General features: G+C 40.7%; 1 protein-coding gene across 1 annotated transcript in view; it reads right to left on the bottom strand.

Moving 5' to 3' along the window:
- The window catches only part of GOLM1 (golgi membrane protein 1), a 37,581-nt gene extending 21,685 nt beyond the window's left edge, over positions 1–15,896 (bottom strand). Inside the window, exons 1-3 of the mRNA XM_030968212.1 lie at positions 15,653–15,896; positions 9,702–9,875; positions 7,018–7,197 (exon numbers count right to left, since the gene is read on the bottom strand). Of these exons, the coding sequence (XP_030824072.1) occupies positions 7,018–7,197; positions 9,702–9,830 (309 nt within the window). The 5' untranslated portion in view covers positions 9,831–9,875; positions 15,653–15,896. The remainder of the gene's footprint in view (positions 1–7,017; positions 7,198–9,701; positions 9,876–15,652) is intronic.
- Between the last annotated feature and the right edge of the window lie 2,760 nt (positions 15,897–18,656).

Genomic DNA, 18,656 nt, shown 5'->3' with positions numbered 1-18,656 from the left:
CTGTGATACAGTAAATCTGTAATATAGAACCAGCTTATTCTATTTGTAAACATGTTTGCAGAGAAGTCCTTATGACTACCAAAGAGGAAAAAACCAAGTCTTTTGATTGGAGACAATGCTGTGGACAGCAGTGCTTCAGACCTCAAAATTCAAGTCACACTTCCACCAGTAGTGTGGGAAACAAATTGCTCCAGCTGTACAGCAAATTTTTTAACAATAGCAGCTGAAGACTTACTATTCACCACAGAGCATGTCTACATAAGTATTATTCCAGTTAAGAGACACAAAGCTAAAATTACTGTTTAAAAATAATAAAGCATAATGCAGAAATATGCATGAGGAAGCTTTGAGATAAATTATTTGAAGTATTTGTTTTGAGCACATACTTTGGACTATGTGAATGCATTTGATCTGAATAATGCCAAATAGTATTCTCCATACACATATTCCTTGGAGGTATTACTACAGTAACTCATCCAGCATTTGCTACCCTCAAGAACCAAGCTAACCCAAGCACACTGACATATGTCCTTTCTAACACCGACTGTATGTGGTGGATGTAAAAGCATAATGAGCATGTATATAAAAGCATAATTGCAACAGAAAAAAGAAAGGCAATAGTTTGATAAGCATAAACACTAAAACTTAAGAAACAAGGGGCTTTGCATACACAAATATAGCACAAAGGAGACAAAGATAAGCCACAGAATCAGTAACTCAACTGGTAAGAACAAAACCAACTGTGAATAAAGCAGGATGGGAAGGTAAGATTTATACATGCAGAAACAGACATTTATAATTAATCAGGGAAAAGGAGGGCACTTATTTCATGATTAACTCAAACTGATTTAAGTCCTTCCAGCAAAGAGAAAGAGTGGTTCTGTCTTGCATGCTCCCACAATTCCCCACACTACTCTGGCATTAGCATGAAATAATGCTGGCAACACACTCATGTTTTAGTTACTGTTCAGTAGTGCTTGCACTAAGGCAACGATTTGCCTGTTTCCCATGCCCTGCCAGCCAGCAGGTGCACAAGAAACCAGGAGGAAGCTCTGTCAGGCGTCCCAAACTGGCTGAAGGGACATTACTTACCACAGAACATAGGGACATAAAGTGGGGGAGCTGGCCAGGAGGCATTGATCGCTGCTGGGGGACAAGTTGGGCAGCATCATACAGCAAGCACTGAGCAACTGGATTGTGTTTATCTTGTTTCTGTTGTGTTTTATTCCTCTCAGTTATCAAACTGTTCTTAGCTCAACACAGAGTTTTCTTCAAAAATCTAGAGGGAGATGCGCAGAGTGAGGAAGTGTCAGCATGATATTTAGTTGCCAGCTGGTGTTAAAACATGAGAACTTACCACAAAAAGTCTTTCTGGTTCCAGGCCAAGAGACTAACAGCTAAACTATGTATTAGTGTATGGGGAAAAAGTTAATAAATATGGTTTTAAGGAAATACTTCTCTTTAAGGTTGATCATTGTGTTGCACACTCACTTATACTTCAGTGGAGGCACATCAATTAAGTAAGCCTTAGAACAAATTTCAAGCTCAAAATGGAGGAGATATTGTTCATTGAAACCTATGTCCCAATAAACGGAATTCCATTGAGAAATTGCACTTTCCCTCAATAAACATAAAAAACCCCACCCAATCAACAAAAGAACCCCAAACAAATGAACAACCCACGCCAAAACCCAAACCCAAAAAACCACCTCTGTTTCTACACAGTAGTTCTGCCAAAAATCTGAGATTCAACCTTGTATCACAGCCTGTGGTAAAAGCAATCTAGGTTCTGTTTCATCGCAGAGGACACAAGGACATGCACACCATGACGCTGCAGTTCTGCCTTCAAAACCACCAAAATTGCAAAGCTAGTTTCTTAATGTTTAAGCACAGGAGGGTGGTATTCAACACACATGAATACAAAATTACTATTACAGACACTGGGCAACAGCAAGTAGATTGGAGAAAAAAAGCCCCATGAATCTATAGGACTTTCACTTCACTTTATTCACTTTCCCTCATTTTACATTTAACAAAAACCAAAATAGTAGGCAATGTAAGCAAAGCAAAATCATATGATATCAGAACATTAATATAAAACTACCACAGGTTTATCTAATGCACCTTCTGACTTTTTGTCCATTCATTTAGCTGTGAAGAGGTAGCAACATTCCAACAGTTAACTTCAAACTACATATGCACTAAATTCCCCCTCTCTAGTTTAGCTAGCTTCAGACCACCCTTTTTTTTCCTTTCCACCATGTGAACATATATTTTGAACAGAGGTGATCTTCTAGACTTCTGCTATACCAGTTATGAGGAAGCATACTGATTTCCCTTGATAATTTATTAATATTGTGCTATGGCGAATATGGGACATGAGGCAGTGCTTCCCTACCTCAAAACTTTTCCAAAACAAGAACATGTTTGCGTTGGAAAAAAAAATCAAAAACCAGAATATATATAGCCTTCAGTGAAAAGGAAAAGGTACCTTTCTACTCTCTCCTACAGACTACTGTAATTCCTTCTGAGTGGAGTCGACTCCCTGCATACCAATAGGTACTTTGTGTCAGAAGACTGTGCTGGGAATTGAAATTTTCCCAGAGGGAGGGGACCAGAGAGTAGCTGTGGCCAGTGTGAAAAGATACTGAGCAACAGGACAGTGACATGCTTCACATAGAACATACAAATCTTGGCCCTTCTCAGTAAAACAAGATTTGGGTTGGAGAAGATTTATGTATATCCAAACAAAACTACCAACTGCAAAATCATACTCATGCATTTCAGAGATAAACACATTGTTGCCCTGTTATGCTCTTCAAAGAGACTTCTGTGGCTCTGTACATCCCAGAAGCTACAAGTCCTGAATAACAACCACATAGAATATACAAATTAGAAACAGCCTTTTTGCACTCCTGAACTTTTTGAACTCCTGTTATTGAGTGTTCATGTAAGACCACTTGGTCTTATCATTCTACTTCTGCATGGACTTGCAGAAGCCATTTCCTAAATCTACACTAATCCTTAAAAATTCAAACAGGTTTTTTTAAAAATAGACTGGTGACAGTAGTGTTTCATATGCACTCAGACCTAAGAAAATAACTACAACAGTAATTTTCCAGCACTACACTGCCCCAGTGAATGGTGAGCCCACACAGTATAACAGGCTGAGACTACGGACCTTCATCCTTCAAGTAGCACAGAGACAGTTCTACTACAAAAGAAGGTAGATTTCTAACTCAAAGTGATTACTGCACTGCTAGTGATAATGACTTTAACTGGGCAAAACACCTTACTGGGGTTTTGGTTTGGTATGAAAGTAAATCAGTCCTGTAATTATTCAGTGTTTTATCAGCAGAGTAATAAGACACAGTGAGCAGAGATGAACTGCAGTTATGATTGTGTCTCAAATGTTACTTGTGACTTGCTTTTGGTTAGAAGTCCAGATTGTGTAAGTGTTCCTTATATGTGAGTTTCCTCTACAGACAAAAGAACTGTAATTTCTTCCTCAAAAAGTGGGAGGTTTGAGAGGGACCAATCATTCCTACAGAACTGCTGAAAGCATTTTAATTTTTCTTTAAGAACAGCAAGAACTAAGCAAAATCTTATTTATGACTTGAAGATCTCTGGTTAGTTATAGTTTGTAAAATGCTTGTAAAGTGGGTTGAGAGTCTCAGGGCTTAGATTTGCATGCATTCCTCCTGACTAGGTAAACACTGGCCACTAATCCTCACAGCGTAAAAGTTCAAGGAGCAAGCTTCCCACAATCAGAAAGGGTGAATTCATTCCTTGCCTCCCAGGAATCCCAGATTCCACTGCAATCCATGGAGCCAAAAAACAAAGATATATGTTTATATCCTGTATATACCTTCATATCTTATGTACACAAGATATGAACATACAAAACACATTTCTACGTGGACAGAGATACACACAAACAAAAAATCACTCAGATGCTCTCTTTTCTTATATTCCATATCTCTCTGTAAAATAACCTCTCATCCTAGACAGCTTCTTCCAATAAAGGTCATTAGTGAGCAGAATTACCTTTCCCTTTCTTCCCTGCCACTGTATCAGAGGCATTCCTGAATTACAGTGGATGAATCCATAGCAACTTGGCTGATGTCTTCTTTTGACAAATGCACAGCTTTCCAGCAAAAGAGCTCTCCCTACTCTTAAACTAGAGTTGGAAAACAAACAGCATATCCACAGGATATTTGTTTGTGTGTCACAAGAAAAGCAAATTTTGAATTTGATGCAAAATGGTGCACAGGCACATACCTGCTCACCCTACCACTTCAGGCTCCTGAGTGAGACACATGCTGTTCTCCAGTCACAGAATGCAGAAGTCAGGAAATTAGTCCAATGCACCACTTCCCCTAGGGTATCACTTCCTGGAGTTTCAAAGCAAGCTTTATAGACTATTCCATTACTGAGCAACTGTATGTTAGGGTGATAGAGGGAAAAGCACTTAGGAGGCAGGAATTTCAACTACCTTGGCCCCAAAATCTACCTTTCCCAGCATCCCACCTCTAAAACTGAAGTGCCAAATGAATTCCAAGGCAGCCATAAAGCACAGTATTTTCCAAGCAGCAGCTTCCTGTCTGAGGAACACATGGAGATAGAGCAAACACCTTGGAAGTGGGTTAGGTGTTTGTCTGAGGCCATCTAGTTGCTCGTTAATCTACACAGACCCACTCTAACTGGGTATTATGGATGCCACACACTTGGAGCTTCACCACCTATCGCATGAAGAGCACTACCTTCTGCTCAGTCTGAACTACAACTTGATGATGGCATTTGAGGCACATCAGTGAATGCAGGACAACCCTGCCTTCCCTCTCCAGCCACAAACATTTTCTGTACCGTTTGGAATCCTGAAGATGACTGTGATGGTTATCTTCTGCTGACCCTTGTCCAGCCTGTAAACCACACTGGATTCCTGTAGAGAAACTACTGCACAGATTTGGTGACCTTTGCTCTCCTCTCTATGCCTTTCACAGCACTTCAAAACTCCACTGGTAACCACCCCCCCACCCCCGCCACAGTGCAACAATCAACCCAGTGTATTTGTGTATTTCTAAGCTGCTTTGTAACTTTTGCCTTGTCATTCACCCTTGTAATACCACCGTCTCACCACACGGCTGCATAATATCTCTACAAGCCACTTCAACTCCAGGCGTGAATGTGTTCACTTCTCTCCCTCGCCTCTATCACCAGCTCTTTCAGGAGAAAACTCCAAGATAACTCAGAAGAAAGACTTTCTTTTCCAGAACCCACACTGACTCTTCCCCAGACACCATATTCCACCCCCTGTCCAACAGCAGTTCTAGTTCTGTAAAATACCTGTTACTACTTCTCCTGGCATGGAGGCCACATTTTATGAACAGTTCCTGTATGCCCACTAGGCTCAAAAACACCACAAGGAAAGTGGATTGCGTGCTGCCACCTAACACTCATCTGATGCCAGAAATCTGAAGCAAAAAGATGGCACATCCTGCTTGGCAGAAGCAACATTTCATTCACTAAACTTTCTTAAAACTCCTGGATGAGGTCCTGTCACCATCTCTCAACATCTGCCCCTCTTGCTAGCCTGTGCTGAAAATTCTCTGGCCAGCCCTTTCAGTGTCTTTTAGTAGCTCTGGCAATATCTGCCTATAGAAAGGAAGCATAATACTCCATTACATTTGCCCTTTTCTTACCTTTGAATTTTATTTTTTCCACTCATGCATGTGTTTTCACTCCCTGTAGAACTGAAGCAGAAAGCAAGAAAATGCCTCAGCATTCAGTAGCAACACCCAATAACAGGAGGCAGAAGTGACAAGATTTGATTACTTACTTGAATACTGTCTGAATATTCTGAGATATCTTTTTTAAAAATGCACACATTGAAAAAATAAATAGACAAACTGTACTTCATCTTTTTAAAAGTATATGCAAGGACTGAACACAGAGAGAAGAGAGAAATTATCAAGGATACACGTTTGTCTCAAAAGAGGTAAAAAGAATTGGTTTCTTATTTCCTGGAAGACTTGGGGTAAAGATTATTTCAAAATAAACTAATGATATATGACATTGATGGGCCAATTCTACCTTCCTTTTTTAATCAATTTTTGTTCCTCTAAGTTCTTCAAAGATTAATCTGGTTATATTTTTCTCAGGCAACACATTTTGAGGAGCAAACCATTCCCTTACAGTGAACCTGCTGCCTGAAGAATACCTATTACCATCACAAGATGTGACTGTTCAGCCTTCTGAAGGTAATAGTCCTGGAAAGCTGATCTATAAACTTCAGTCAAGAGACTCTATAGCAGAAGCAATTGAATACTCTCAACTAAATGCCTCTGCAAATAGGGAGAAAATGGATATTACTGACTAGCAACTGCAATCAAAGTGGTATCTGCAACACAAGGAAAATACACAGCAAACCAGTTTGCAAAATACTACACAGCAGGAATCACACACACTGCTATTTAAGTAGATTTGTTCACATTCTTCACAAAGGAATACCATCCCCCCTGGTGAAGCTGAACTGTCAGGAGCACTGCCGTGAAAGTCACGCCTTCTCATATCTTCCCAACACCATTAAGTTTTCGAGGCAGAAAGCCAAGATGCCACAAAATTTGTAATGCATTTAGAAATAAATGTCAACCATTTATGCTTACAAATATATTTGGGGATATATCTCTTGGTCCATCTTCCTCTTTTTCTTAATTTTTAAAACATTAGTATACAGGAAAGAAAGTGAAGGGACAATCCAAGTATGGTAACGACTTATAGAGAGGATAAGAGTTTTATTCAGAACTGCTGTTACTTGCAGCTTTTAGTATTTCAAAATTATACAACAAATGCTAAAATGTCCATTCAAGGTCCATTTTCTCAATATCATACAATATAAAATGTTTTGCCGCACCAACATTGTCTGTAAGCTGCAACACGTGAGCACCACTTCCCATTGCAGAGTGTGTCTTGGTAAACCACAGTCTCACAGAAAACTGTGGCTAGGAAAAGCCCTACCTTCTCTTCTTGATGTACTCTGTTCGCATTTTCCATCTGAAAGCTGTGCAAGGACTGGATTTTATCAATCTGCTGTCGTTGCTTCTCTAGCTCCCCTTGGAATTCATTCTTTTTTTGTTCCACAGCACCCCGCTCCGCTGCTGCCCTGCGGACTTTGCCTTCCAGATCCATGACTCGACCCTGAGGAAGAGCAGATTAGCCAAAGCAATCAGAAATGCTTCCCCCTTACCGGAATCTTGTCCAATATATTCAAGGAATAGCAAATTTTACAGTTCTAACAATGCAGATATCATCAAAGTCCTGTGTCAGCCAGGGATACTAGTCATACACATAGACACACACCTCCATAGTTTTACATAAATTAACAGGAGTGCATATTTTGTAAAGACTCTAAAATTTCTATTAAAGATGAGAAAAATTAAAAGTTCAGTACTTGAGCATAAAAAACCCCAAAACATAAAAAATATTAGAGACTACAATATTTCTGAAGTCAAAGTCTAACAATTTTTTTAATTTAGCCCATACAATTTTGACAGCTTTACACTTCTCATTGTTGACCCCAAACTAACTCAGTGTGGAAACTCAGCTCTCAAACCAATCTGATTCCCTGGAAGAGCTAGAAAAGAGTAGAGGGAGGACAACACTGTCCAACTTTTACATGAATAATTCACATACAGCTATTACACAAAGACATACATGAGAAAAAAACATTCATTCATAAACAGAAAATCATCATTCTTCTTGACTGCTCAAAGAACAGCTACAGTCAGAAGAAAATTCAACACCATCACATCCTGTAAGAGACATAAGCTAAGGAATCAAACCTGATGTTTTCACATTCTTTCCTCCTCCCCCCGCCCTTTTTTTTTGTAAGTACCAATTTAGTTTTGCAGGAACGTTGTTTCTAAACATTTTGGCTTAAAATTGTTCTTCAACAGCAACTAGGAATACAAAAACATGCAGGGGGCTGGGGATATCAACAGAATGAAAAAAGACCTGGTGATTCCAAGCGGACTAAAAATTAGATATAATAAAAACTGTGCATGTCCCAAGATTCCAAGAAATGTTCCAAATCTCCTTACATCACAGTATGTAGCATGTCATGTCCCACCTACCCTGCCTCTTCACCACAGAAATAAAGAAAAGAAAGAGGAGCCAGAGGAAAAAAAAAAAGGAAAATTACTTGCAGGTTAGCTGGAATAGCAAGGAAAAACACTCCTTCCATTTCAGTCATAACAGCTGCAAAGTCTTGCCAACAAACAAATGGGTCTACAGAGAGCTTCAGAAGCTCCATCCATGTTCAGCTATGCTTTTATTCCATTCAGACTGTGTGACCATGCCAAAGTGAAGGAAAATTCAGGCTAACTTTAGGAGAAATGTGTAAGATGGTAGAGTGTACCTGTAGCAGTATCTGAGGACCTTGTGTCTCTAGGTTATGGAGACCAAGATAAATCTGTGGCATATTTTTCTCACTATCAGCTGCTTCATGGCTGTGCAGCAACACTTCAGCAGTACTGACACAGTTACTTACCCACTGGTAGCCACCATCCTGAGGCCACGGACTGAAGGGAAAGCAAGGGATGACCAGGGTCTCAGAAGTCATAAGACACACCCTTAACCACATGGCCAGACACAAGTGCCCTGTTTGAATACTGTCTGTTCTGAGGTGAAACAGGAGTTCAACTCCTTCTGTTGACACTCAGCTGTCCACTCAGTACTAAAATTTAGCTCAGTTACAAAAAGCATGCAAATTCACTGGATAAACAGGGAAGGAGCTCTCATGAGCCGCGTTTAATCAACATGTTGTTAGCTTTTAGGTCAGCTTGTTAAAAACAATAACAAAAGAAAAGAAAAAAAAAGAAAAAAAGGAGGGGAAAAAAGAACTGTCCTGCAGAGATTGTCACAAATCAGAAACTTGACTCACATATCCTATACCAGAACAAATGGTCCAGAAAGGATTAAAACCTAAAGCTCAACAGCCACAAAAAATACAGTTACCATCAGAAAAATATAGTTATCATCAGGCAAGGTAATTATTACATGTGACTTTTATGTCCTTCTTCAGAAAGATCACTAAGAAACACAAATTCAGATTTTGTTTCTAAACAACCCAAATTTCCATGTACACTATGCATACAATGCTATCGGTCATGTACAAAGACAAATCAAGGAATATCAATGTGCTAGTTTTGACTGGGATAGAGTTAATTTTCTTCATAATGACTGGTATGGGGCTCTGTTTTGGGTTTGTGATGAACACAGGGTTGATAATATAAAGATGTTTTTGTTATTGCTGAGCAGGGCTTGCAAAAGCCAAGGCCTTTTCTGCTTTGCGTTCTGACACGATGGCAAGGAAGTTAAGGGTGCTTGGGAGGGTACAAAAGAGGATGGCATTTATCACATCTTTAATGTGAAACTGCACAAGACAGCTGAATGTTTTGTGAGAGCAGAAGTAACAAGTATCACACATACAGGCGTGTTCAAGTTTTGGGTCCCTCTTATGTACAAATAGGCATTCATCCCATTTCCCCACGACAAATAAGCAACAACTGTAAAATTTGTGGAAGTTCCTACAACAAGCTGAAGTTCCTGACTTGCCACATGAAGGAGAATCATCCTTCTCGTGAACTATGTTTACTACTTGCAGAAGTACAAAGTGACATGCAGAGCAAAAGGAACATTACCTGCAGATCCATACTGCGAGAACTTGCAACCCAGTAATTGAAACCCAAAACAATTATGCACGCCACGAGTGCAGCCACGAGGAGTGGTGGAGACTTCATCCCGCGACAGCTGTTTCCTAGTCCTACCATTTCAAGAAGAGAACAAATCTGAAGAATCACAGCAAGTATTGAAACCTGCAAATTAAAAACACACATTATACTGCATCCCCAACTACAGCTATTTTATACCTACAATAAAACTTTGCAGTAATGCAACAGCTGTCAGTTGACAGGCTTACACCCAGCAAGGAAGGTAAATGTACTAGTGTTGACCTGTCTAGATATTTCCATCTGAAAGACAAGAAAGGTCATCTTAGCATGTACACTATTAGCTTGTACATAAAGCTTCACATGCTCTTGAGGGGGATATCTTGAATACTCCTAACAATATAATGCAAATCTGCAATAAACAGAACCAGCCATTCTTTTATCATACATCTAGCCAAAAATCCATGCAGACAACACTGGGCTAGTGAATAGATTGCTTTTTACCTAACTTACTCAGAAAATTAATTTAGTCTTGCTGTTTGAAGAGTAATTTGCTTTGAAGAGTAATTTGCTTTCTAAAATTGGACAGTTTCAACTTATTCCATCTGGCACTGCTATTCTAACTTCTTGCTCCTGAGCCTGTAAATAAATACATAAATAAGACTGAACCAAATTATTTAAAGGAGAATCTAAAAATAAAATTAATATAAATATGAGCAGACACTCCACTGATTTCAATGCTACATTGCATTAAGTGTTCTCCATTTTGATGCTCAGCTGCTTTCTCCGCTCCTACAGAAAATAAATAATGAATTAGCAGTACCAGGGATACTATTGGTTGTTATTGAGATTTGTGTTACTTCTGTGAAACAGACCATCTTAAAAGATAGGCAGGGGCAAAGGGTAGCTCCAATTCTCTTTGAAATAAGCTACATTGATTTTATGGTGTGGTGAAATCTGGTCTTAATAAGCCTAATGGCACCTAGCTTCATGAATCCTTAAACTCCAAGGAATCTTGGCTGCAGTTTGTAGAAGATTGCTCCCTTGTGAACTGAGATTAACCTTTTTTCTTTCTGCACTCCAGCAATCAAAAGACAGAAAAAATAAGCACAGAAGACCAGGCAGACAGCAAATATATATGCATCACAAGACACTAGTTAAATCCAAAATGTATACATTTACTAGTAATATATTGTACAAACTGCCAAGGTACATATTTTTAAGCAAAGCTACCTCTTCCCTACTATTGCAACACACAGGTGGCAATGTTTTAAAAATTAATAAATGGTAGCAACTCTCAAAGGATTTACACATGAACATACACTGTAAGCACAGGGGAAGAATGTGATGTCAACACTTCGCGGGTCCCAGACATGCAAATTCTACTGTACATCCTGCACTTAAGTCCTTCAACAGCTCACCTATACCTCAGTGTCCACATGCATTCTCTGCAAAATTCCCTCTCCGCAGTCACGATAGATTATAACTTCTCATTTCTCAGCAGACAGTGCATAATACTGCCAGATTCACAAAGGTTTCAAATCCATGTGTTCATTTGAAAAGTTTCCTAATTTGTATTTGAGGGTGGAACATACAGAGGATATAAGAGTAAAATGCAGCTTCCTGAAAATGTTGCCTCTTCATAAACACCCACACACACCACAAAACAATCCAAAGAATTCTAACACCTGAGACTTGAGTTTCTTGCCTAAAGGAAAACTCAGCTAAGGCGCAAAGGGACACATCCAGCACAGCTCCAGCAGACACCCACAGGGCCACATACAGATGAAGCAAGGTCAACACTAAGAAGCAAAGGCAAGGAAAGGAACCATGTTGTTTGGTTTTTTTTCCTCGTAATGCAAAAAATTAACATGCAGTAGATTAAAACACACACAGAGACATGCACAAATTTCCAGTAGAAAGCTATGAATTGCAGAAAAACATACATCTTGCACAGACTATTATCCTACTGTGTCATCCTAAAAGAAGCACCTGAGAGTAAAGAGCCTTTTCTGCTGTTTTCACCTGTTAAAAACAAACAGGCAAATAAGTGCTGGTTTCACTAAAGCATGTTTGACTTCAGTACATGGCTCTTTCTAGAAAAGAGCAGTGTTGTTTACCCTTAAATAATTTATATTAATTAGGAATATATTTTTATACTGAACAGAAGGAAAAGCAGAAGGAAGAGGAAAGGCATGAAAGACACGGAAGGCTCTTCTGTTCGCTTACTGCAGACCCAAAACTTTACCTCAGTTGCAGTATCAATATTCTCTCTCTCATTAGTTTAAAAAATAAAAAGTGTTTAACTTTCTGTCATGGGTATACATACTCACATATTTTGGAAGAGATATAAGCAAATCAGCTCAATAAGCACATCTACATGAAAATCTGTTTGCACATGTTGTTTTCCAGGAAACATCTGGTCTAGCACAGTTATTTGAGTTGGATTTCAAATAAGTTTCTGATTTTATGGGTAAGAAAGTAATTTAACTGAAGATGAAATCCAACAATGTCCATGGCAGATGTAAAAATAAGCATATTCATAAAATTCCTGACTTCTGAAGAGAAGATTTCATCCTTCTGTTTTTCCAGCCTAGTGGTGCTTCATTGAGAAGGAGATGTTTTAGACTGAGATACTCAAACAAATTAACACACAGCATACTTTTACTTCCCCCAGTTAGTAATTCTTTCTTTTTACGGCACTCAGTTGGAGCAGGATATCTCGTATCCAGCAATCTTTTACTACAGATAAGCAACAACGTTGCCAACCAAGCCTCAAGACCAAGACACTAGTTCTAAAGACAAAACAAAATGGTGCATTTCAGACTCCCAGAAGGAAAGCCAAGTCTCTCTGCTCACAGGGTTCAGCTCTGTGTACTTCCTTAAGACCCGCCAAGCAGAAACAACCAGAAAAGGTGAAAAATTCAATAGACACACAGCAGACAGTGTAGGAAAAATATTCCCTCATCCCCCACCAGCATACCTGCCTACCAACCACCTCCTCCACCATCCAGCCACTGCGTGGTACAAAGCCAGTATAAGCCAGAGCAGCATCTAAAGACAGACCACAGCCAAAGCAGCCACTGAAAACTGAAGGCACAGATTCTTGGAGGTCTGAGTACGTGCAACGCTAAGTAAGGACAAAGCCTTACTAAAACCCCTGCAAAAACCAGAGACAAGAGACAAAAAAAGAGAAAAAAAAAGAAAAAGTCCCAACAAGGACCTAAGGGCTAATGCACAGCATAGAGGTCACACAATCCCATCCCGACCAGACTGGACCAGAACGGGGAAACCTCCTCCATATCAAGGGAGCCCCTCAGACAGTGGTGCTTTCCCCACCTATTGCAAATTCTTTTCCAACCTCCCAATGAGCTTCTGGAAGAAATCACTGTGGGTTTTTTTCAGCTATTATCATGAAATTCCTATGTGTGACTGCTTGAATTGAAGCACAGTGTATTAACCAAACAAGTTAATCAAAACTTCTTCCATTGACAAGTCAGTTAGGTATACCCAGATACAACTAAATCAGACTAAAAGGTATTAGAACTTGAATTTTATTTTAAAAAATAAATGAAATTGAAAAAATAAGTAATTCTTAAAAGAGTGAATCAGAGAGCAAACATTTGTGTGCCCGGTCTTCCAAAAATAAAGGTGACCATTTTTTGAGTGGGTGGAAATGGAGCACAGAAAAAAGTGAGTCAAAACGTTTCAGTTTTCATTTTATAAATGGTTAATACACAGTAGCGATTATCTTTGAAAGATAAATCCAGCTGGTTCTTACTTACAGCAGGATCTTACTTACAAGTACCACTGCTCACTGCCCCATGGTGAGAACCAGCTATAGCCAGCAGCAACCTTTATGCTTTCAAAGTTGCACAGAATGTACACAGGCCTCCAGGAACTGTACACTGTCACAAAACAGAGCATACAGATTTCTTATCATCCTCCACATTAACACTGTCTGAGGGGTTCTTCCTTTCAAATTTGCAAGTCAAAAAAAGTCAAACAAATATTTTTCTATTGGAGATATAAAGTTTGTGCACTGAACTCAAGCCTGCTGACCACAAACTTCCCACATGCCTTTCTCAGGGACTTACAAACTGCAGGAAAAAAAGAAAAGAAAAAACACTCTGACACATTCAGCAACAGCCGCTACTCAAACTTCTACACTTTGGATGAATGTCACAGAGTCACTATTTACCAAAACTATCAAGCTACACTCTTTACAAGAAGGGAATGGCATTTTCACCACAACACATTCAGCAACTCCACTCTCATCCTGCTCAGGAATAACCATTTATTTGACAGTCAATTCAGGTGTCAGGTCTTCCTTTTCTAAAGCATTTTAAAATAGAAGTAACAGATTAGAAAACTGTGAAAACCCTAAAAATGCACTATCTGTCCAAGGATAGGGTCATTATTACCACTTGTTCACTAATTATATTTCAGCTCAAGAAGTCTCTTGTCTTTCAAATGACTGCTTTACAAGAAGCTAACAACCAAACATCCTCAATGCCCTTTATCTGAATAAAGAGAATTCCCTAACAGGTATGTGGCAAAACAGAAGCTAGAGGTTTAAAGTAGGTATCTATCCCAATGACAGAAGTTGCCTAACTAAAAATAACTTGATAAAATGTTCTAGAATACCTGGACATGTTGCCCAGGTGAACTTTTAGATTACAGTATTACCACTGAAAATAATGTGTATGAAGACAAAATTAAACAAGCAAACTTAGATAACTGAACTATCTCAAGAGTTAGTCAGACCGCTCATTTATTTTTATGTATATATTTTGTTGCTGGTATATTTCCCATACAACATGAACCAGCTTTTTAAGATCACAATTAACAGGACACCCACGTATCTTAAATGGAGATTATGAAACAGAGTTGCAGTAAGTTTAGGTTTTTGATTAAAAACTCAGTAAATTGCTACCATTTCCCCACCACTACAATACTACACATATGGTTTAACTGCAAAACATGGAGACCTCCCACAAAAAGTGGAAAAAAAAAAATTCAACTACATAAATAGTTCTTTCAAAGCAAAGTGCTGTGAAGAAGTAAGATGAAAGGCCATTCAGAAAAAGTCAATTCAAGAGCAAGATTTTCTAAAAGCCTGATCAACTCCTTCTATCTTTATGCTGACAAGAGAATTCAATGAAGTAAAACAACTCAAACTTCCTGCGTGTAGGCGATAAACACAGCGCCCACTGTGTACCCAACATCCGAACCAAAATTTCTTAAGAGGTAGGGGTAACACTTTTCCAAGCAGAGGCGGGAAGGCCTCTGGAGGCACGAACTTTTGAAACTCCCTCGAGCAGCGGTAAGGCCTCCGCAGCCCTGCCCGAGGGAGGGAAAGCAGGGATCAGGCTGCCGCAGGGCTAGCTCGGAAGGAAGAGGACGGCCAACAATCTCAGGTCACCAGCCCGGCTGCGACAAACCAGGGGAGGCCACCTAGTCCGACCCTTCCGGGAAAGGTAGCCGGGAGGAGGTATCTCACACCTGCACTGATTTCTAATATTATTATTTCTACCTCTGCTGCGAATATTCAAAGATGTTTCCTGCTCAAGACCCTTCAGAGGGCAGGCTGACTGAAGAAACAAGGAAACGCTATCAGCGTCCGGCAAGCACGCCGGTTAGCCCTGGCACGCCAGCCCGGTACCTCTGGGAGCACTGCCAGCGGCCAACGGCGAGTGCCCGCAGGACGGAGCCCGCGCGGGGCCGCCCCTCACCGCCCTCACGGCCGCCCGCCGCACACGCCCCGCGCCGGGGCCGCCGCTCGTCCCCCACCGCCGACGGCTGAGCCGAGCCGAGCCGAGCCGAGCCGAGCCGAGCCGAGCCCCGCGGGACACAGCCGGCACAGCCGCCGCCCGGCGCCTCGCCCGCCGCCCGGCGCCTCGCGCCCCGCCCGGCAGCCTCACCTCACTGCGCCGCCGGCTGCGGCCCCGCCGAGCAGAAGACCAAAAGCCTGTCCGCCGCCTCTCGTTGCCCCCGCCGCCCGCGGCAAAGAAGAGCGGCGGCAAGAGGCGGGCAGGGCGGGGCGCAGGGCCGATCCCGCCCCTCGCCACCCAGCCCCTCGCCGTCCTGCTGGCGTCTCCGGCCGAGAAGTACCGTGGGCTGAATGTCTGCGCCGGCCTGTACCACCGTGCACCCTTCGCCCGAGCCTCTCATTCCTTCACCAGCGCTTCTGCTGAGTTGCAGATTTCCTGTCTTGACCACAGGCCCTTCAGTTCTGGAAAGCGGCACGTAGGTGAAGCTGAGCGTCCGAAATCAGAGACGGAGCGGCAGAAAACTCAGGAAGGCTGTTTCAATACCTATTTTTGACAGCCAAATGGATGATGCTAGTATTTTCTTCATTTTAAAAGAAGAAAAGTTATTCAACCTGTTTATTACATGGTTGCCATTAACTCAGCTGGAGTTTCCACCATCTAGAGAGAATCATAGAATTGTTTTGCTTGGAAGGAGCCTTAAAGACGATCTAGTTCTAGACCATGGGCCTAGAACATCTTCCACTAGACCAGTATGCACAAAGCCATGTTCCAAACCAGCCCTGAACACTGAGAGGAGTGATACATCCACAACTTCTCTGGGCAACCTCTTCCAATTACTCACCACTCTCACAGTAAATAATTTATTTCATAATTTGATGATTTGTAAGGATTTCCTTTCTAAATTTCCCCTCTTTCAGTTTGAAGCCATTCCCCTTGTCACATCAATGCAGTTTCTAATGAAGAGACCCTCTCCAGCTTCCCTGTAGGCCTCTTTCAGATACTGGAAGGCTGCTATGACATCCACACAATCTTCTTTTTTGCAGCCCCAGCTTTTTCAACCCAATCTGCATGTTGTTTCTGCATTTTAGCTTTTGCAAATAGAAGTTTAAAAAACAGAATCTAAGCAGTATAGAAAATCTAGTGAAGCAGCAATTGTAGGTGCTGAAAAAAGCAAAATAATTTCTTTATATATATATATGTATGTAAATTTCTACTTGAACAAAGACCACAAACTTAACAAAAGCAACCTTCTATATATCAAAACACAATGCCAAATATGAGGTTTTCTTCCCATCTTTAAAGACTGTTTAAAAGTTGATCAAGGTATATTATTTATTTATTTTTTAAAACAGCGCATACAATAGCTTTGTCTAGACCATAACCAGAAAATTTTCTTACAGGTACACAATGGATCACATCCCACTAGTTAGGGAATTAATTGATTTCCAAGTGGGATCTGAAATATTAATAAAAAAGGTATCATTATGTTAAAAAATAAATAGCCATGCATTTTAACAAAGAACTAACAAAAACATAAAGGCACATCTACATATGTTACCCTGCAGAAAAATTAAGGATCTTAGCATGATCTCTTGGGACCGATACTAGAAGCAATGTACTACTGTGCCTGAAAAGTCTAGAAGTAAAGCAATTTGCAGAAGTCTTCTGGAGGTGTATCTCCTGAGTTATTTATATCTGAAAGAGAAGGGGCAACTCTCAGAAGTTTGTAGAAAAAATAGATTACCTTGAACTATATTTAATTTAATACCATGCTGCCTTTTTTTTTTCCAAATGGTAAGGTAAACAAATCAAATTCTTCTTACTCTTTCACTGAAAAGCATATCTAACTAGAAAATCCAATTCTTCTTCTTTTCCCTCAAAACTACTGGCATCTTTCTGGTAGAACATAATTGTCAAAACAGTTCACAGAACCACAGAATCGTGAGAGCTCTGGGTATCATCCAGTTCAACCCAAACTCTGCACAAGGCAGGATCACCTAGAGCAGGTTACAAAGGAACTCATCCAAGTGGATTTTGTGTGTTTCCAGAGAGGGCGAATCTATAACATCCCTGAGCAGCCTGTTTCAGTGCTCTACCACACAATGTAAAAGAAGTTGTTCCTCATGTTAAGGTGGAACTTCTTGTGTTTTAGTTTATGGCCATTACTTCTCCTCCTGTCCCTGGGCACCACTGAAAAGAGTCTGGCACCATCCTCTTGAAATCCTCCTTTAAGATAGGGTGACTTGACATCCTCCTTTAAGATATGGTGACTACTCCCAATGACCTTATTGTCCTCCACATGCCTGGACATGACCTCCAGAATGAGCTGTTCCATTCCCTTTTCAGGTATGGAGGTGAGGCTGACAGGACGTACCTTCCCAGGTCCTCCTTCTCATCCTTTTGGAGATGGCAGTAATGTTGACTTTGCTGCAGTCATTGGGTGACTCTGCTGCTCTCCATGCTTTTGCACAGATAGTGGAGGTTGGCTTATCAACATTGGCCAGCTCCCTGGGTTCCCATGGGTGCATCCCATCAGAGTCCATGGATTTATGGGTGTTAAGTCTCTCTAACTGATCTCTAACCCAACCCTCTGTGACCAGGGCAAAGTCTTCCTTTCTCCAGCCTTCTTCTCTTGCCTCTGAGATTGGGACTCCTCAGGGCTGGCCTCACCAGTAAAGACTGAAACAAAGAAGGCATTCAGTAATTCTGCCTTCTCTGTGTCTTCCATCACCAGTACACTCATCTGATTCAGCAGTGGCCCCACATTTTCCCAATCTTAATTTTGCTGCTGATAATACTTTTCATCCATTTTAGCCTGTCCCTTAAATCTTATCCTTAAGCTCTCAAATAGTTTGTATGTCCCTCAGTCGAGCTCAATGCATTCCAGTTTCTCTCTCATAAAAAGAACAACTCCACCACTTCATCTCACTGACCTCTCCCTTCTAAAAAATACACAGGCATCCAAGCAACATTCCAGTCACACGAGCTATCCCACCATATCTCTATAAATGCAGTGATATAATGGCTCTACATTGGCACATGCCTGTCACCACAGGCCCCCAGCCAGGTAATAATTAGCATTGACTCCATGATTCTCAGAAGGCTGATCAATCACTTTATTATACTATACTTATTAAGAAACCCATCACCCTTA

The sequence above is a fragment of the Camarhynchus parvulus genome, chromosome Z (assembly GCF_901933205.1).
Source record: "Camarhynchus parvulus chromosome Z, STF_HiC, whole genome shotgun sequence".
Lineage (NCBI taxonomy): Eukaryota > Metazoa > Chordata > Aves > Passeriformes > Thraupidae > Camarhynchus > Camarhynchus parvulus.
This window is presented reverse-complemented; position numbering and strand designations above follow the sequence as displayed.